The sequence below is a fragment of the Schistocerca gregaria genome, chromosome 1, assembly GCF_023897955.1.
Source record: "Schistocerca gregaria isolate iqSchGreg1 chromosome 1, iqSchGreg1.2, whole genome shotgun sequence".
Classification (NCBI taxonomy): Eukaryota; Metazoa; Arthropoda; class Insecta; order Orthoptera; family Acrididae; genus Schistocerca; species Schistocerca gregaria.
In genome coordinates, this window is record NC_064920.1 from 852,379,633 (window position 1) to 852,401,672 (window position 22,040).

Sequence of the window (22,040 nt, forward strand, 5' to 3'; positions counted from 1 at the left end):
ATTTCTTAGCAAAAATGCATAGAATCTCTTGTTTGTGCTTAAACTTTACTGTGTGACCTCTACAATTGATTAATCATAATCTGTAAGTACAGTGTAACTTAATAGAATATCCAGATTTATGTATGTCTGTATATGACACCTGTATAACTTAAGAACAATACTCAAATTTATGTATGACTGTATATTCTTCCAGATGTCCTGTATCTTAACTAATATGTAAGGGTATACGCTAAACTTCACAGTTTCCTTAATCTACAGATAAGATCAATGTGTCTGTGTATAAAATAATAATCTGTGAAAAACCTTGACTCATCCTATATCCAGGGATATGTTCCCATATGGGTCTATGGAATATGAAATAAATAAATAAATAAACTCTCCCAGGGATTAAATAAACCTGTGAACATTCATGCTCCCCTTCTCTGTATATGTTCAATAACCCCTGTTAGGCCTATCTAGTATGGGTCCCACACACTTGAGCAATATTCTAGAACCAGTCACATGAGGGATTTGTAAGTAATGTCCTTTGTAGATTGGTTGCACTCCTCCAGTATTCCACCAATAAACCAAAGTCTGCTACCTGCTTTACCCATGACTGAACCTATGTGATCATACCATTTCATATTCCTAAAATCAGCAATTCCCAAGTATTTGTATGAGTTGACTGATTCCAGCAGTGACTCATTGATACTATAGTCACAGAATACTAAGCTTTTTCATTTTGTGAAGTGCAATATTTTACATTTCTAAACATTTAAAGCAAGTTGACAATCTCTGTACCTCTTTGAAATTTTATCAAGCTCTGACTTAACATTTATGCAACTTTTTCAGATAGTACTTCATTACAGATAACTGCATCATCTACACAAAGCCCAATTTTATTACTAATATTGTGTGCAAGGTCGTTGATATATAACATGAAAAGCAAGGGTTCAAACACAGTTCCCCGGGGTGCACTTGAAGTTACGTCGACATCTGATGATGACTTTCCATCTGAGATAACATGTTGTATCCTCCCTACCAAAATCATATGGGGTATCAAGTGAAATCTGTGATTCGATTGAGGAATCCAGTCACCAATTTCACTTCATACCCCATATGATCATACTTTTGACAATAAGTGGAGGTGTTATACTGAGTCAAACGCTTTTTGGAAAACACAGAATTTAGAAAAGTCTTAACCAGTCTTCACAGTGTATTTTTGAATAAGTTATAAGTGAGGTGTGGTAAAAGTTTAGAGTGTTATTCTAATGTAAAGCCTGGGCAATATATATATATATATATATATATATATATATATATATATAAAGAAACTTCCACATGGGAAAAATATATTAAAAACAAAGATTCCAAGACTTACCAAGTGGGAAAGCGCCGGCAGACAGGCACATGAACAAAACACACAAACACACACACAGACTTACTAGCTTTCGCAACCGATGGTTGCTTCTTCAGGAAGGAGAGGGAAAGACGAAAGGATGTGGGTTTTAAGGGAGAGGGTAAGGAGTCATTCCAATCCCGGGAGCAGAAAGACTTACCTTAGGGGGAAAATGAATTTGCCTTTTATGACAGAATCTCATAATATGACTCTTGTATTGGAAAAAGAACTGTTAAAGCAGTTGACAATTTTTGTATATTATATACTGCAAGTAAAATGTAAAATTAGTTAGATGACTGGATACATGTTTGACTAACATGCAGCGAGCCCAGGTTCGATTCACAACCGGGTTGGAGATTTTCTCCACTCATGGATTTGGTGTTGTGTTGTCATTATCATCATCTCATCATCCCTGATGTGCAAGTTTCCCAGTGGGACGTTACCTGAAATAAGACTTGCAACCTGGTGGCTGAACTTCTCCAGATGTAACCTGCTGACCAAATGCTGCACGATCATTTCTTTTTTTTTTTTTTCTTTCACTTTAAGTAAGTTCCATGTGCATTAGGGAAGAAAATTGAAAATATTAGTCTGCTAGACAGAGTACTGGAACCAATAGGAAAAGGTGGCATGAAGTTAGGAGAGACTGAATGTGTCAGAGACAAATTAAATTTCTTGAGTCATGAAATAAGCAGGGGATTCATATTACCAGATCCTTCCAAGGGGTTACCTACTGAGAAGTTTGAAGCAGCCAAGAATAAAAAGCATCTTATATCTATGTTTGGATTATTCGAGTTCTATCAATGTTTTGTAGGTGGTCAGTTGTTTCATGCACCATGTATGCACTGATTATTAAAAAAGGATACCACTTGGGTTTGGACTAAACAGTGAAAGTTCACTTCTGAAGAAACAAAAAACTGTTTAATAAATAGTGTGATACTGCATCATCCAGATTTTGGAAAACCATTTTTTATGTCAGTTGATGCAAGTGGTTATGGTACAGCTGTATAGGTGTTTTAGATGGAAACAGCCATTGGCTGTAGTGTTTGGTATGCAGAAGTTTGAACATTATCTGCTGAGTCACAATGTGATTGTACATAGTGATCACATTCTTAAAAATGAACAAGATGAGACATGCAAGACTGACAAGGTGTGCCAAGTACCATCAGCAGTTTGTCCTTGAAATTAGAAGTATACAGAGAAAGATAATCTGGTAGCTGATGTGCTACTGAGAAGTGCTGAATTGTGCAAGGAATCTGTAATTCCTTTGACAGAGAAGGGTGAGGTACAGACAACCCAAATAATCCAGGGTGGATCTAATTTATTTTACTTCTTGGTCACCTCAAACTTCTCAATGCTGAAGCTGAAGTGTTTAAGAAGACCAAAAAACAGCAAAGGTTGTCAGTCTCATATCCACCCGCACTTCCCCTCTCCCTCCCCCAGACAGAAATAGAGTACCCATGTACATGTATAGGGAATAAATTATGTGTACAAGTATGAGAAACTGTTCTAAATGTTTGCAATACAATACACAGGGTGGCTGGCACACTGACCCCATGTTGTTAATTCAAACCAGGGTCAGCATACCTCCCCATACCAGAATCAGTCACATTAACACATAAAGCTATTTGAGTGGGTTTTTTCAGTAATTGATAGCTTGGAAGAATCTGTTAATATACCTATCCTGCTAATTTCATGGCCCAAGAAGTTTAATTTGTTTTTAATGCATTTAGTCTTTCCTAGCTTTAACTTAATGTCTCTTTCCTTTATTGCTTCCAGTCTTACATGTTTTTTTCCACATGGGACTTGCTAATGGTGTATTATCTACATAAATTCTCACCTTCTTTAACAGTTATTTTTGCAGTAACACTTTGGGAGCAGTCACACACTTTCTCATTGCCACTTCATTTAACAAATGTGCATCCAACCCTAATCTGTTGCTTCCACCACTTTCATGCTGTACTTATTCAGCTAACCTTGCAGAAGTGGGATTTTTTCCACTAACCTCATAACCAATGAGAACATATACAAGTTCCAGACAAAAAAGTAGAGTGCCAGTTACATTGCTGCCATGCTGCAGAATTTTACTGTGTAAATCTTAGTTAAATCTATCCTGTTGCAGAATAGTTCATTCTGAATATTTTGTCAGTGGAAATAATGGTGGTTGTCAATATAAATTACATGGACAGCAAGCTGAAATGGCATTTTTAAAAACATTGTGGGCACTAAACAGGAATTTGAACTTGGACACTGTTTCAAGTGTCTTAAGTTAAGTCCATGTCTAACAATATCTCACATTCCAATATTGTACTCTGTGAAATGAACTAACAGTGTTTACAACTATAATCAATTACATTGTAATTCTGCAAATAATGGCAGTCAAATATTTTCACATGGCTAATCTACTAGTGGCACTAGAACACATTAAGCAGGAATTAGAGGAGGAGATGAGACGGAATTACATGATACAACAGCAGAAACTCTTACATTACGTCAATCAAGGGTAGAGCAAGCAGGAACAAGTTAGGTTAATACAGGGCAAGCAAAATTGGGTCAAAGTGTAAGTAGTAAGGAATATGTTTGCAGGAGGTATATTGCAAATTGTAAATAGATTACTGTTACATGTTTATAGAATCAAATAGTCGAATTTCCAATGAACTTTGTGAAATTGGTGGCAAACTTTCAGAAACAGACAGAATGAGTTCTAAAATGAGCAATAAGACTTCAGTAACAAAATCTAAAATAGTTAATGAACTAAATGCTCAAATTGCTAAATTTAAACAAGTGTTAGGTGACCAAATAACAGCCATTAATAAACAGGTATGAAAGCTAAATGAAAAAGTGAAAGTTATAGAAGAAAGGGGTGGGGTAACTTAGAATAGTGCCTTAAGATGGAGGTTGCCTGAAAGAGTACAATGGGGTTAGGACTGCAGACTTGATGACTCTATTGATCATTTCCTGAAGTATGTAGACAAGCTGGATATGGGATTTGAGACAACAGCTGGAAATTTTTTTTGAGTAAGTGAGAGGAAGTTGTGGACATAACAACTACAGTAATAATAGTAATAACTAAGAAGTTGTAGCAGTAATACCTGGAATTATTACCCAGAGAGACAACACATGCAAGGTTACTCGAAGATCAATGTGCTTAGAAATGATAATAGAGTGTTTGAATATAGAAGCAGACCACATAAAGAGTACAATCAGCCACAAAACCCTTTAGACCTAATGATGGGGAGAATGGCTTGTTAAACAGCAAACCTCTCCATTGGCAGCCCAAAATGTGAGAGCTTACAATAATGTTAATGCAGGGACCACTGATAATGATCAAGGTTTAAATCAGAATTCTAATGATAATACAGGTGTACCAAGCAAATACAGTTGCCATTGGTGAAGAATGTTAGAGTGGGATAAGAAAAGAACACTTAACCACAGCAGTAAAGAAACACTGTTTGACAAGTTAAGTTTAGAAGAATGGGTTTACACAATTTGTTCAGCCAAGAACTTGGGGATGGACTAGAAGGTAAAACCAGTGGAGAAGTATGTATATATTAGCAGAAGTACGAGGACAAGATACATATAACAAGCTAACTGACATTTTTCTGAAGGGTAATACTGTAAATGAAGATATTGAAGAATTGAAAGGTGCAGACGAAAAATAAGTGAGCTGTTTTGTTAGCTTAAGTGAATATATGTTAAAAGACAAAGAAAATTAAGTTTCGGATATTGTGAAACTGAGATGTTATGGGGAGTTTTAAAGAGGATATCAGTTACCTGAAAACTGCATGTTGGAAATGACTGAATCTGCTCAGTGTATCATAGAAATGGGGATGAAGACAATTTAAATACAGAACAAAATTCACAGTGTGTAAAACCAGTTGTTGCTATGGGAAAAGATAAAAGGTTTCTTTACAGTATCTGAATGAGTTTTAGTATAATTACTTGTACCATGTGTTTTGGGGAAAAATGTCAGCAAAAAATAAATAAATAAATAAATATGCACACACACACAACTGTATCCAAGACAGTGGAAAAAGTATCAAAAGGTATTTTGTAATTACTTTTCAAAGACAGTAATAGGAAGTAAAACTCAATTAATGTAGAGAGACTGTTTGAAAATGGCAGTGGAGAGATGAAAGGTCACAGTTCTGAAGAAAGTATCAAACTGATTAAGCGAGTAGCATACGTCAGTGGATGATACAGCATTGATTTTGATGACATGGAAAGAGACTTATTAGAAGAAACTGTGCATAAGCAACCTGTAAGTTAGTACAAAGCCCTTTTGTCAATATAAAAGTTGGAGCATGGAAGGGAAAGTGTCTGATAGTCTCAGGGAATAAATCTCTGCAACACCAGAAGCACTCTGAAAAGAACTTATTTAAAGGACCAGGTCACATCAAATAACCAGTGATGAGAGTGAAGGCCAAGAGAGCTATAGGTAGACACAGAAAACAAAATAAATATCAAGCACTGATTATATTTTATACCAGTGAGTCAGTGCTTAACCCTCTGCACACCAAGCTAAAATACTTTATGGTATACCAGGAGGGGGGGACCATGGAACCCACAAAGCAAAATGTACTATTGGGTGTGGTAAATCTACAGAAACAAAAATAATCACATAGTATAACAAAGTATTGGAAAAAGAATAATCATCTACAATATCTTTTTCAAATATAGCATCTATTGGTAATTACACACTTTTCAATTTGAATCAATGCAATTTTTGCACACTTTTTCCATTTTCACAAGTAGCGTGTTCACTACACACAAACAAATACTGTTTGTCACATTTTGGTTTCCTCTCATCTTTTTTTTTTTAAAAGGACACAGTTTGTAAACGTCCACCACTGCCATCACTTGCAGTGGTTCAGTTAAACTTGGCTACTGTGTCAATGGACTTGCATCTTCACCAAACAATAATGACTTCATTGATGTTCCTCTGTTTGTAACATTTTGTTCTGATTATACATTCTTGGCTTGTCATATGGCTTCATAAATTCATGTCCTAGGCTTAGCAAATATTTTCTCCTTCTGCTGAATGCAAGAGCCTTCCAGTTAGGATTTCTGTCTTACAAGTAAAGTAGGCATTAATGGCTATTGTATCAGTCATGTTCAAGAGTAGCAGAAATGGCCATAGTCGTATCACATGAATACTTATTTATCACTTTGTCCATTTTTCTGTGCTGCAATTGTCATCATGATGTTCAGAACTCAAAATGATTACTGCCTTGTTCTTTTAGGCTTGTATGATACTAAGACTTTTTGAAAATTGTGGTTTCAGTGGCACTGGTTGAAGTTCAGATGTTGTTTCAGCTTGTTTTCTCAAGGGGACCAGTCAATGTTAGCCCTTGTTTCAGGAGCTCCTGTGCAAGTGGAACACTACTACAAAGGTTTTCTGTTGTAAACACCATATCCAATTCCTAAAGGAGATGCAAGCCCCACTACAAATCTAGCACTTTGATTCTTTTCCATAGATCCTTCTTTCCCTGTGTATACCTGCAATTTGAAGGCATAGGAGGATTCAACATTGCAGAGGGCCCAAATTTGTATGCTGTATCTACCTTTATTTCATGTAAACCCTAAATGGATGTTTCCCTAGGAAAGCTACCAACTGCTGATCCACTGTCCAATAGCTACTTGGATAATACTCTAACAGCACTCCTATTTGGAAGCTGTAAATATGTTTTCATTACTTCTTTTACATCTCATTAACCATGTAAATCATATTTCTTCTGTAAATTCAGATTTTTAGACATGTTTGTTTCACAACACAATGTGCTATAGTAACAGAACTGAAGGAATTGACTAACAGTGAAAAATGTGTGATTGAAAATTAATACACATAACAATGCATTAAAATTTAAAACATTCATTTCACACCTGTACCAACACAGCTTTCTACAATATGCAATATATGTGTATTTTCATCTCATGTGGAGTCCCAAGTTGGGTAATGAAAGGACCCAAATAAAAATTGCAATTATTATTTAGAATGTAGATAAATTTACTTAAAAATTTAATGGTGGTAGTATTTAGTACAAAAAACTAAACAATGTCACATAGTCTGAAAAATAGAAACTACTAAAATATAAACTATCCCTGAAAGAATTAATGATCTGTTTCATAAATTTTAGTGTATAAACTAGTTGCCCAGTCTGGATCAACTACATAATTTTACCAAATACCTTTAGCTCCCGAGTCAGGGAATTAGCTTTCTTGTACAATGGAAAATATTACCAATGTCAGGTAGTTCCTTTGGACTGACTGGTTCACTAGCAACATTTATCAGACCTTTGGGCTCTGTGTTAGGGCAACTCTTGAGGTCTACATTAACGATCTATGTATGTGATATTGCTGCATGTAGTCAGAACTGGGAAGCCCATTACTGGGTCATAAAATTCAATGTTAACCTTTTGAAAACATCATAATCTAGTCACGTATTTTATATTTGAAAATTTTGAAAAAATGTTAATTGATTTTAATTATTTCTTATACCACATTCTGCATTTGTACTAAATTTTACAGCAAATTTTAAGCCAAAAATGTATATCTAAGTAGTCAATGTGTGTTTGCGCAACAAATGTCATTTTCATGTTTTCAGATTCAGGACTATTCTTACATGTCAATATATCTTTAAGAAGTAGGTTGGTGAATAAAAGTCTAGGTACATTGATTAAATGTACATTTTTAAGGATTTTTTGTAGTGGTCATGAAGTCCACCTCTCCATGGAAAATGTGTTGGCATTGATAAGATCATGCTAAAGTACAGTTTCACATTCTTTGCAGTGCTTCGAGAATTTCGAATTAAATTCTAGAACCACTCAGCCTTCCACCGTTTTGAACACCTGATATTTTAGAGGGAGGTGGAAGGTGAGTAGGAGAAATGAATATGCCCTAATGCACGTTGCCTATTTGTATATGCAAGGGGAAAAAATAATTGGACCCAGCAGCCGAACAGTGGCAGACAAGTACCTGCTTTACATTCCACAGTCTCCATGTACATGTCAAGAAGAACAAGGAAATTTTATGTGGTATTCTGTGCTTTTTAGTGTCTCTGTTGAGTGCAAAAAAACTAATGATGAACTTAATATAAATTTCTATGTTCATTCATGTATTGGACTCATTTCAGACTAGAGACTTTTGAATTACTTCAAGTTTTGGACATGATTGAAGTAAGACACATGTCTGCTATTTGAATATGTGTAAATGAGTCTAATGTTTAAGGAATAAGTTAGCTAGCAGAAGTTAATGTCTGTGGAAGTTGAAAATATATGGTGATTGAACTGAAAAGTATTTTACGACTACGAAATTATTTCAAGGATAGAGAAGTATTTTAATAAATTCCTTTACCAGCTATAGTCTTCAGAGAAGAAGCTTTTGGGAGATCATTGTAGCTAATTACCCAGAGAAGAGGATTGGCTACACACAACTTGCAAGTTAAATTGAATTGAGAGACATGTCTGCCTTGCAACCCAATACCACACTGTCTCTTGTCGTCTGAAAATGTTAGATCTTGACACATAATTTATATCAAGAAACTAATTAATTTTTATAAGATACACTGATTTTGTTTGGCAATTGCTGTTGAGTTGACTGTGATTGTAACAAGAAGCAAACCAATGCTTTTCATTGACACTGGGTGTCTCATGAAAGATGTGATAAGCTCTATTTGTTTGGCCTGATTCCAGTTACGCAATGAAAAAATGAAGTCACAATATCTACTGAAACACCTGAGAAAGTGGACCTGATGACTCTTGGGAGAGACACCTAGTGTGTGTGTGTGTGTGTGTGTGTGTGTGTGTGTGTGTGTGTGTCCCAAGAGTCATCAGGTGCATTTTCCTGGGTGTTTCAGTAGATATTTGCAATATTGTATTTGCATTATCTAGCCAGAATTAACTCAAATAAATAGTGTTCATCATTTTGTTTATGCAATGTCCAGTGTCAATGAAAAGCATCGATTTGTTTCCCACAAACAAAATTATTTTTAAAGTGGAATTCTACATGGCAACTCTATGGAGAGGTCCCAGATCAGTCTAGGTGATGTTTGTTTTATTGATATATATTAACAGCGACAGTAAGACATGAAGTACTTTGGCAGTGACTCAGTAGTGCTTGATGATAGCAGACACCCCAGGTAAGGGCATTAGTGTTGATGCTGGAGCACTGGTTATTTGCTATGTTTTACTGTATCTGATAATATACATCGATAAAACATATCACGCAAGACAAATCTGGGAGCACTATATCTTTTGGGCACATAAAACTCCACTTTAAACATCATATTTTTTGTAGTGGGAAACAAACCGACACTTCCTAGAAATGCTGGGTGTTCCATGAGGAAAGCGATGAGCAGTATTTGTGTGGACTGACTCCATCTACACAAAGCAAAAATGAAATTGCAAATATCGACTGAAACACCAGAGAAAATGTGCCTGGTGGCACATAGGAGAGGCATCCTGTGTGTGTTTGTGTGTGTGATGTAAGCTGACTATGATCCCTTTATCTCTGAATAGTGTTAATAATATGTTCTTCATATTCTTACTTACTACAACCTTTTTCTTTAATCCTAGGAACTTACAGGATTCTGGATATGGATAGTAATATATGTAATAAACAGTTCCCAAGTTTTCTATATACACATATATTTTATCATAAAGGCTGATACACATGAACACTGCATGAAGTACAAAGGTAGACTGAATTAAAGATGGTGGCTCATCAGAGCACTTAATATTCCAAAGATTCGAATTTGAGTGGTCGATGTGGCCTACCGATGCCACACAGCCGCACCCCCCACAGTACAGAGACTTGTGGGGGAGATCGTGCGGGTGTCAGTATCGGCATGAGTGGTGGTCTGTCGGGTCAGCATGCAAAGGTGTGGAGGGCACGCACTTGTGCAACTCGTAATCCTTCAAAAACCAGCGGGATGGGGGAGGGGGGAATGATGCTTCAGCCAACTCTGGAGTATCGGTATGGAAGAGGAGGCAGCATGTCAGAGTGCCTTCCCCGAATCCAGACTGAACCATCTGAAAAAATGAAAGCTCGAACACATGATGGGTCACACTCTTGTGGCAGGGACAAGCTGTGCACTATCTTGATGTTGAGTTCCTCGGTGAGGGTTGGATCTGTGCTGTTGGTGAGCAGTACAAGCACACAATTATCTAACACAATAATTGACACATCGTCAACTCAATCAGGTGGTATGTTGCAGCGCAAAACAAAGGATGGGTTGTCCGCGTTTCTAGTACCTGAAATGTCTTCAAATCCTGTGAGTGGGGATGATGACGACATGCCGCAGGAACCTGCAAACTGTGGTGGTGAATCATTGGACAGAGAAAACCCAACCATAGTTTGGAAGGACTCATTAACGGGTTCGTCAAAAGAACATTTGCTTGGGCAGTCTGACTGGGATGGCAGAGGGGTGTCAGAGTCTACAAAGGCAGGCTTGAGCCTGTGTAGAGAAACGGTTTGCAGATGATCTTATATCATAATGTCGAACATTGTCTTGCCCCTCCAGAGTACTTTGAAAGGGCCGAGGTAAGGGTGTTGTAAGGGTTGTCTGACAGTCGTCCCTGAGCATGACGTGTGAGCAGGAGTTGAGTGCGGTGGGCACGTAAGTGTCAGGTGGGTGTAGCCGGGTGTTTCTAAAGTGTGCACGCATCCTTCTGATAAAGTCTGGGAAGCAGGGGGAATCCCCAGGACCTTGGGGAAGAATTAGTTTCCCAGGGAAAACTTGGTTTTCATTGAAAATGAGCCGGCCCGTGTGGCTGAGCGGTTCTAGGCACTTCAGTCAGGAACTGTGCGACTGCTACGGTCACAGGTTCGAATCCTGCCTCGAGCATGGATGTATGTATTGTGGACAGTATATACCTGTGGTCCTCTGGCGAAGGCAGGGGACAGATAAGGTCAATATGTCCATGACGGAAACGTCCCTTAGGGATGTCAAACTTGCTGAGTGGTGGAGAGGTGTGACGTCCTATTTTGTTTTGTTGACAGGAAATGCAGCTGCATGCCCATGTTTGACAGTCCCAATTCACATCTTTCCACACAAAATTCTTGGTGACGAGGTGAATGGTGACTCATATGTTGGGGTGAGCGATATTATTCGAGGTGTCAGAAACCTGTCCGCACAGCATGGCCAGGAGCAAAGGCAGCAGAATGCCCACAGAAGAGTCGCACCACACTTCATCAGAAATGCAAGGGAACTTAGCCTTGGTGAACACTAGCGAAGACTGCTGGTCCATGAGCAGAACCTGAGTGTCCTTGTCCGAAGCCTGTAGAGCGGTGAGGTCAGATAAATCAACAAAACTTGAAATGGCATTGATCTGTGAGAGGAGATCAGCAGAGATATTCTCCATGCCTTTGATATAGCATACGTCTATAGTAAATTGAGAGACCAGGTCGAAGTGGCAGAAATGTTGGGAGGGAGTATCCTCTTGTGGGTTGCAGAAGCTGTCCACCAGCAGTTTGTGATCAGTAAGAATGAAGAAAGGACGGGCCTCAATGTCAGTGCAAAAATGTTTGATAGCCTCATACACCACCAGAAGCTCTCTATCGAAAGCAGAATATTTCTTTTGTGCTGTAGACAGTTATTTGGAGAAGAAACAAAGTAGAGAAACTGTGTCACTCCAACTGCAATGCCGCTGGCATCCGGAGTGATGAACAGATCGGCAGACGGATCCAGGTGGGCGAGTATGATTGCGTGAGCTAAAGCTGTTTTAAGAGCCCTGAAAGCCTCTATAATGGGTTCAATCCAATAGATTGGTTTCACGCCCGACGTTTGTTTGCTGGAGAGTGAGTCCATCAGCGGGGCCTGCACGGTGGCAGCAGAAGGCAGAGGACGGTGGTAATAATCTATAGTACCTAGGAAACATCTGAGTTCTTTTTACATAGCTGGGGGTGGCAATGATGTGATAGCCTGCCTGTGGGATTTGGGAGGTTGTATTCCATCTGCAGAGACAGCGTAACCCAGAAATGTTAAAGAAGACTGACGCAATTGGAAATTTTCTTTGTTGACCTTGACACTGTTGGATGCCAAAGTTTGGAGGACCTGGGTTAAATGATCTTCATGATCGTCATTGTATTTGCTAAAAATGAGTACGTCATCCAGGTATGCAAAACAGAACTCAAATCATCGTAAGATGGAATGAATGAAACGTTGTCACATTTGTGCCACATTCTTTAAACCAAATGGAATGAAATTGTACTGGAACAAACTGAGCAATGTGATGATCACAGTCTTTGGAACATCCCGTTTACAGTCAATCACACTGAAGAGTGTGGCGCCAGATAACAAATGAGTGAAATCATTTATATTTGGCTCAAGGTAATTGTCCATGACCAGTGGTGGCTCTGAGCACTATGGGACTTAACTTCTTAGGTCATAAGTCCCCTAGACCTTAGAACTACTTAAACCTAACTAACCTAAGGACATCACACACATCCATGCCTGAGGCATGATTCGAACCTGCGACCATAGTGACTGTAACGTCTAGAACCACTTGGCCACTCCGGCTGGCATTATCCATGACAGTCGAGCATTTAAATGTCTGTAATCACCATACATTCGAAAAGAACCATTATTTTTGGTGACAAAGTGAATTGGTGAAGACCAATTGCTGTCCGATGGCTGTAGAATGCCTGCCTCCAGAAGTTTGTTAATATGCTGCCGGGCTGTGTGCAACTTAATAGTGTTGAGGCATCTAACCTTGTGTCTTATAGGAGGGCTAGCAGTGGTAATTATCTTGTGTGTCATTCCGTCAGTGACGGAAAAGTCTGACAACTGCACATGATGCCAAGTTAAGTTCTGATGTGGAGTTTTGGGACAAGTGGGGCTAGATGAGGCATAGCCATAAGTGCGAGTGGGAAAAAGCAGCACAAAAGTCACATGCCTATTACATGAGCAGGGTATGCACTTGTTTGTAGAGGTCAGCTGTGCACACAGCATGGAACAGAGTGGGGCACACAGTGTCTGTCTGTTTTTAACTTTGCCTTGAGTAACCGGCAATGGGTGAGAGAGGCCCTGGCATCACTCGAGGGACAACAATGGCCGACGAGTTGATTGGTCAGCATGTGGGAGAGGGGGAATGTTTGTCAACAAGAGGAGCAGCTGCCTGCGTAGTGGGTGTGGTCCGGCTGTACGAGCGATTGTTATTAGAGATACTGTTTGAAACATGAGGCACTGGGCATAGTGGGCACTTGGGTGGTGTGGAGGTTACTGAACGTAAATCGTTACATGCTATGAACGTTTTTGTACTAACCTGATATGTGTTTGAACTGATGCTTGGCAATGAAGTTCGATCCGGTGAAGGAACTGCGGACTGTAGTTTAACAGCGAGGTACAAGCCACAGTGAGCTCGTTATAAGTGTGAGCAATGTGTTGTTTCAGCTCGTCATTCTCCAGGTGGAGGTGCATCACTGAGTCATATTCTGAAAGTAGGTTAGTGACAAAGGTCACAATTTTGCCTGTGAGGTCAGAACACTCGTGAACTAAATCCCATCTTGAGGCAGAAATGGAACGAGGAGTATGGGTGCCGGAGCACGGTATCTGAGTGTTAGGCAGGTGGTGTAACAATGAACACTAGAATAGGTTCAGGGAGAGCTTGTAATGGAACAAAAAATCCATAATGAGAATACATAATAAACAGTTCCCAAGTTTTCTATATACACATATATTTTACTACAAAGACTGATATCCAGAATGAGATTTTCACTCTGTAGCGGAGTGTGCACTGATATGAAACTTCCTGGCAGATTAAAACTGTGTGCCCGACCGAGACACGAACTCGGGACCTTTGCCTTTCGCGGGCAAGTGCTCTACCATCTGAGCTACTGAAGCACGACTCACGCCCAGTACTCACAGCTTTACTTCTGCCAGTATCTCGTCTCCTACCTTCCAAACTTTACAGAAGCTCTTCTGTGAAACTTGCAGAACTAGCACTCCTGAAAGAAAGGATATAGCGGAGACATGGTTTAGCCACAGCACTTGCCCGCAAAAGGCAAAGGTCCAGAGTTCGAGTCTCGGTCGGGCACACAGTTTTAGTCTGCCAGGAAGTTTCAAAGACTGATATTCATGAACACTGCATGAAGTACAAAGGCAGACTGAATTAAACATGGTGGCTCGTCAGAGCAGTTAATATTCCGAAGATTGTAATTTGTATGGTCGATGTTACCTATTGAATACCATTATCATCATTTCCTTACATGCTGTAACCTTCTGATAAACCTATGACCTAAACTGAAGGGAACTGTACCATCCTAACACCGAAGTTTATTTCTCATCCAACAAATCTGAACTCGGAGTTCCTTATTTAAATTCATTCGTGGATAAAGTCTTAATTTTTCAGCCATTTTTCAACTACAAAGGTACCATAAGATACTTTGTATGTAGTTAAGACAATCTGTGTTCTGAACTAGGATTTCATGGATTTATGGCAAAATCTTGTATCTTGGGAAATCAACATGAAGTTGATGCACCATCCAATCCAACAAGGAAGAAGAGAACAAAGGAAGATACACAATGCCAGGAATTGTGAAGATTCCAATGCCATTGCCTCAAAAAACTGTAAATGCCCAGGAGAGGTGAAGGACAATACACATGAAGAAAAACAGCACTTTCTTTGTATGAACGGACAAACAAGCACCATAATGCAAACTGAATAGCTAACATGATACTCCTTACACAAAGTCAGACTTTTAATATCAATTTAAATAATTACTACCTTTTTGAATGTTGCATTTCACAGCTTGTATTTCCAAGATACAGCAGTCACATTATTAATCTATGCACTCATTTACACTCGTTAGCTGCAGTACAGAGATTGTAAGATAAATTCACCAATTTTAAGTAGCATTTAACATGTTAGTGACATGAATAAAATAGTTCTAACTTAAATCGGGGCAAATTTGTTAGAATTCCATGCACTGCAGAATATGAATGGAATCCTATTGTAACACTTAACACGCGATATTGATACTTTCACTTTATAATTGGTCTTTGAGCAACAAAACTCAATTGCCTAGGTATTGAGAAATCCAATTTTTGTTTTTACACTCATGCTCATAACAGGAACAACAACTTCTTCTAAGCTATTTGAGATGCTGACATGCACTTGCTGATATAATAGGTGAATTAATTTCTTCCAGTTAATAATATCTGATGACAAGCAAAACCCCTTGCATGACTGACACTCCATAATAATGCTGTACTAATAAAGAGCAAATAAATTTATTGGACAGTCATTCTCCATCTATTCTCTAAATAACAATAAAAATTACCGAAACAAGGAAGAAACATTGAAATTCAAAAACTACATAATTTACAAAATGTTGTATTACAAAATTATTTATCTTCCTTGAAATTTATGTCTCATTAAAAAGCTCAGGTCCTGGAAAGTATGGAAAAATTTTCACTTTCCATCAAACTTACTGTATTGATAGCTATTTTAAATGAGTAACTGTAACACTATATCGTCAAAATACAATTGATTCATCTTTATGTGAAAATTGAAATTCCATGTCTGTTCTTAAAGTGTTAAAATAATTGAACAGCATCAAAAAAATCACACCTTTAAGTACCAGTAGCTCAAAATCATAATGTTGCCGAGGAAGTCCAGAATTTTTCTCTAATCAAATCACATGAGCTGGTTAACAAATTAAATCTTAAAAACATAGCCTAATTTCACAGTTAACATTATTTAATTTATTTACAAGAAGCAGTCATATCTGTTCTGTTTTTAACACCAATATTGTTTTTTTGATAAACAGCTGTGTAAGAAAGTGGCACTATAAGAGATAATTTGATACTGGAAGTTTCTCAAAGTAAAGCTGGCTTGCAATGTGCAAAAACTTGAGTGCAGACATGTTTCCATCAAGATGTCTCAAATCAGTTAGTGTACAATGTATGCACTGGGTAGCTGTTAACCAATCGGTGAATAAATGAAGATATTTATCAGAATGAATGACCTTTCCACTTACTTAAGAGACAATAGAGGACAACAATACCTCTATCCTACATGGAACATTGAATCTGAGAGAACACAAGCAATGGTATAAGGTGGAGAAGAACACCACAATGAAAATTAAGTTCGAAAACATTCATTTTATTCAGTTTCAGCTAAGTCTGCAGGAATGACTTAGGACAGCACCTATGAATCCCATACAATAAAACTGTGGGTCAGTTACAATACTTATCACTAAAAAAGTCCCATTACTGTAAGAGCTCTGAACACAAGGTTTTTAGTGATCATACTATATGAAATTATATTTCTCAGCAACTAATATCAAGTTTTTAAATTAGGAACAAATACCATCTCTGATTTATAAAACTGCTCCCACAAATGATATTTCAAAACTAGTTTTTCCTCTTCACTGTGGCTTGCACAAGGCTTTACAGTAAAGAACAGCTACAAAGTAAGATATGGGATTTTGCCATTTCGTAGGAAAATCAGTCATCAGCTGAATGAAAGAAAAAATAAGTTTCCGTATTTTTTGTTTTGCTAATAAGATAATAAGAAAAGGTAAATTTTAAAATCTCTTACTTCAAAAAATATATATAATGAGAAAACTTACATTCTTAAGTCGTTCATTTTCTCCTTTCAGTTTCTCAATCTCATCCAGCAAATTCTGATCCTGTGCACCTGTTTGTTGCTTCGCTGCATCCAGTTCCTAGAAACACAATTATCAAATTAGGAAGCAGCAGAATACAGACATAAATTTAAACATAACAGTGTTTCTTCAGAATGTGTCATCATTTTCAATTAAAGTACATGAAACCCAAATCCTCTTATTAAGTTATGAAATACTTTGTAAAAAAGCAATGGCTTGATGAGCAAATGCATTTGAATACTGATCCCATATGTTACATTGGGTATATATCTTTAACTATAAGTTTATTAACAACGTATCCTTGTTTAGTTGTTAATTCACTAATTATATCTTCTCTTCAGTGGGGCCCAGAGCATGTATTATGTCACAGTCCGTAGTGAATAATTCCAGGAAAATGCAGATCATTTATTTAGTAACCTCCTTCTTTACTACAAGCTTTTTTGGCTCTAGCACCATTCCCAACTAAACATCTAGTTGGAATAGATACACTTATTGCATCAGTGAGCAACTGTTAACTGGCTATTTGTTGCTAAATAATTTTAATTGGGTAAGTTTTGTTTATACAGAATATTTTCATGAGCATTCATTGTGATGTTAATAAACTCTTCAAAAATTGTGTTTAGTTAATACTGCCTGAACAGCAGTGAGTTTTTAAATTAATTTGCCCTTCTTCAAACCCCCATAGCAATAAGCATACATGCTGCATCTCCAAGAGCCAAAGATATCTTCAACAAAATTGGTTATTTATATGAATGCAAAAAACCATAATTAATGTTACAACATGTCTTCCTGCCACACATTTTATAGTGATTTACCAGCACTTGAACTATTCATTTACATTGTTCACTCTGTGGCTAATCTAATTTTGAGATGCTCATATTTTACATAACACACTACATAAAATTATATTTCTCAGTAACTGAATCAAAACATAACATTTGAGACCATGTCATGTTAAAACAATGGCATCACTGGAAGTGGATAAGATAAGGCATGTTGCACATTACTCTCCCAGCCATTGTAGGGTTTCATGACTGGAACTGCTACTTCTCAGTCAAGTAGCTCCTCAGTTCACCTAACAAGGTCTGGGTGCACCCCACTTTCCAACAGCAGCTGGAAGACCAGAACAGTCACCCATCTTTAAAATCAAGATGGCCACGAGTGTAGAAGTGTGTGAATCTAACTTGAGAAATAGTTATAGTTATGCTGTTAAAAAGGGAGTTTGTAAGAATTGTAAGAATGAAATAACAACGGTAAAAGAATGAATTGCTAGCTTACAATTCATAGTCAGTTCCTTAAGAAGCGATATTGACTCACTGAAGAAAGAAAATCGGGCCCTGCGATTGAAGCCAGCACTAAGTGAAGTGATGCAAGACAAAAGTAATATATCGTCCGAGTGGGTAAAAGTGCCGTACAAAAATAGTGTTCCAACTACACAAATATCATGTTTTGCAAACAAGTGACTGTGATAACGACTCTCCAAATGATCTTGAACTTGAAAAAGTCAGTGAACTGAAAATAAATGGCGTTTTTTCAAATAATGTCAACAACAAACACAGGTAATCAGGGAAAAAGAGTAATGTACTATTACTAACAGACAGTCGTGGCAGGAATCTATCCAGCATGCTCCTTGAGAAAAATCGCGACATAGCAGTGACTAGTGTATTGAAACCGGGAGCAGGATGTAAAAAATGTTGCAGACATTAACTCTCAGATGAAATTAATGCAAGAAAATGACTTTATCGTCTGTATAATAGGTTCAAACGATGTGGCAAAAAATGAAGCGGAGGTTTGCGTGAAAACACTACAGAATTTTTTACAACCTAATAAATGCAGAAACACAGTAGTTGCCACACTACCTCACAGGCATGATCTGATTTATAGTTCGTGTGTAAACAAAGAAATTCGGAAAACAAACATTAAAATAAGGAAATTGTGTTCTCAACACACTAAGTGCGATGTACTGGATATAAGCATGCTGCATCGAAATCTCCACACGAAGCATGGAATGCATTTGAACTATGAAGGGAAAAGATTTGTTTGTGATCGTGTTAGTGAAATAATTAAAGAAAGACTTGTAAGGGAGAGAACAATTTATCAGCTTCCTAAACATCCTTCCAAAAGCCAGGAAAACAAAATAAATAAGAAAGAAGAACGAAAATACAACACTGCTGACGTTCCTAATTTAAACTAGAGGTATGTGATGCTGTAAATATGATTCCCAATTACCAAATCGTGAATACGCCCGAACTAAAAATTTATCACCATAATGTGCAATCCCTGTGTAATAAGATCGATGAAATTGACGTTCTATTAACACACGAACTTAATGATATCTCAGTGTTATGCATTTCTGAGCACTGGCTTAACCCAAAATTAATCCAGAATACGAAAATAAACAAATTTGTCTTGGCTACTTACTGCTGCAGACAAAACAGCAAGCAGGTTGGGGTAGCAATTTATGCAAAGGATAATGTAGATTTTATTACACTACCTGACTTAACTAGGGCAAATGTAGAAAAGGATTATGAAATTGCAGCTATAAAAATTACTCAATTCAACCAACAGTTTACCGATCACCGTCCAGGAATTTTGAACTTTTCTTAAACAAAATGGAGTCACTGCTAAATAAAGTAAATAAAATGGATTCTGAATTGATAATCTGTGGGGACTTCAATATTGACTTCCTCACGAATAGTGGAAATAGGGAGACCATTTTGAACCTTGCAACGTCCTACAATTTAAAGGCTGAAGTAAAAGCAGCTACCCGAGTATCAGAAACTTGCCAAACAGCTCTAGATCAGTTTCTAGTCAAGAAGAGTTTACACAACACCTCACTAAGAATTTTCAATGCAGGTTTTAGTGATCATCTTGCTCAAATATTAAGTATAAAAGTACAAGGCAGTATTATTAACGATATGTCTTTCAGAACAGCAGATCGAAGTTATAATCAGCATAATGTGAACTACTTCAACAACTTATTACAGAAAGAAAAATGGCTAGGAGTGTACAAAATGAACGATATAAATGAAAAATTCAACACTTTCATTGATGTATTAACCCATTTCTTTGAACTTGCGTTCCCACTGAAAACATTAACCATATGGGGAAACTGTAGAACAAACAGCTGGATCACAAAGGGAATAAGAGTTTCATGCCAGAAGAAAAGACTTCTTAATGAAATATGTAACTCAAAAAAATTCCTCACCTGTAGTACGCGCATACTATAAAAAATACTCCAAAATATTAAGAAATCTAATAAAAGCAGCAAAAATAATGCATAATGATGAAATCATTTATAATTCAGCTAATAAATCAAAGGCTATGTGGAGTGTTATAAAAAAAGAATGCGGAGAATACAGACAACCTTGGAAAAATATAACACTATCACATAAAAATAAAAAAGTAACAAACCCCTTAGAAGTAGCCAACACATTTAACAACTTTTTCACAGTTGTTGCTGAAAATATGTTACAGTCAAACTTTAAGAGCACCCAGGCAAATGAATATAAAATAAGTGCATTTAGAGGATCAATGTACATCAGTTCTGTTTCACAAGATGAAGTAGCTAAAGCAATAAAAGGACTAAAAAATTCCAAATCGGCAGGTATTGATGGCATACCTGCAACAATGTTAAAGAAGAGCGCATCAAACCTGATTGAAGTACTCACACATTTATGCAACTGCTCACTTCAGGCAGGCATTTTCCCTGATGTGTTGAAAACATCAAAATTTATTCCTGTATATAAAAAAGGGGATAAAGACAATGTAAATAACTACAGACCCATCACAATTTCCTCCTGCATCTCTAAAGTACTGGAAAAAGTGATGTATGAGAAACTTATGAAATTTATTAATAAAAACAGCATCCTATGTAATGAACAACATGGATTCAGAAATAAGAGGTCAACAACAACTGCTATCTATGAGTGCATCAATTCCATTCTAAACTTGATGGACAAAAAACAGGAAACAATAGGAGTCTTTATTGACTTGTCAAAAGCTTTTGACATGGTGGATCATAAAATTCTGCTATCAAAGCTAGAAAGATATGGTATTCGAGGTCTGTCCAACAAGTGGATCAGTTCCTTCCTGACAAATCGTATGCAGGCAGTGTGCGTCAAGCACACAAATATTGAACTGAAAACTGTATCTAATCACTTATCTGACTACAAACAAATAAAATGTGGTGTACCCCAAGGATTCGTATTGAGACCCCTTCTGTTTCTTCTGTACATAAATGATCTAAGCTTAAATATTGATGCACACAAAACAATCATATTTGCAGATGACACCATGATTCTACTAAAAGGAAGCGACGATGAACAGTTACAGCAGACAGTAAACATGGTCACGAAACAACTTAGTAACTGGGCACAGAGTAATCAGCTTGTAATAAACAGTAAGAAAACCATTGCTCTAAAATTCCACAATGTTCCTAACAAGGACATGTTTATCCCATCAGTCTCTATCAATGACGAGCCAGTTGGTAACAGTACTGAAACCAAATTCTTAGGACTTTGGCTGCAGAGTAACATCAGATGGAATAAGCATATTGAATATCTCAATGCTGAACTGAGCAAAACATGTTATCTTCTTTGTTCATTAAAATCATGCTGTAGTGAGAAAACAGTATTGAATGCATATCATGCGTACTTTCATTCTCGTCTTAGATATGGGGTCACCTTCTGGGGAAACTCTAAAACAGCTAATAGCACTTTTAAACTACAAAAAAGGGCCATTAGAATCTTGTTTGGGTGCAAGCCTAGAGACTCTTGTAAACACCTGTTTAAGAAATCTGGTATTCCCCATTACCATGTGTATACATTATGGAAACCCTTTTGTTCTTTAAATTAAATGTAATAGACAATGACCAGAGACTACAAAAAAAACTGTGATATACATGAGCACTTTACCAGACAAAACAGAAACTTACATATGACTCACATCAGCACAGCACTGTGCCAAAAAGGTACTTTTCACATGGGAGTTAAGTTTTTAACAAACTTCCTGAAAACATAAAAGCTATCACTGAGGTCAATACATTTAGAAAATA

At 37.3% G+C, this 22,040-nt stretch overlaps 1 protein-coding gene across 1 annotated transcript in view; it reads right to left on the minus strand.

The window, feature by feature from the left end:
* The window catches only part of LOC126278029 (putative leucine-rich repeat-containing protein DDB_G0290503), a 567,177-nt gene that overhangs the window by 130,205 nt on the left and 414,932 nt on the right, over nucleotides 1-22,040 (minus strand). Inside the window, exon 13 of the mRNA XM_049977802.1 lies at nucleotides 16,949-17,044. Within this exon, the coding sequence (XP_049833759.1) occupies nucleotides 16,949-17,044 (96 nt within the window). The remainder of the gene's footprint in view (nucleotides 1-16,948; nucleotides 17,045-22,040) is intronic.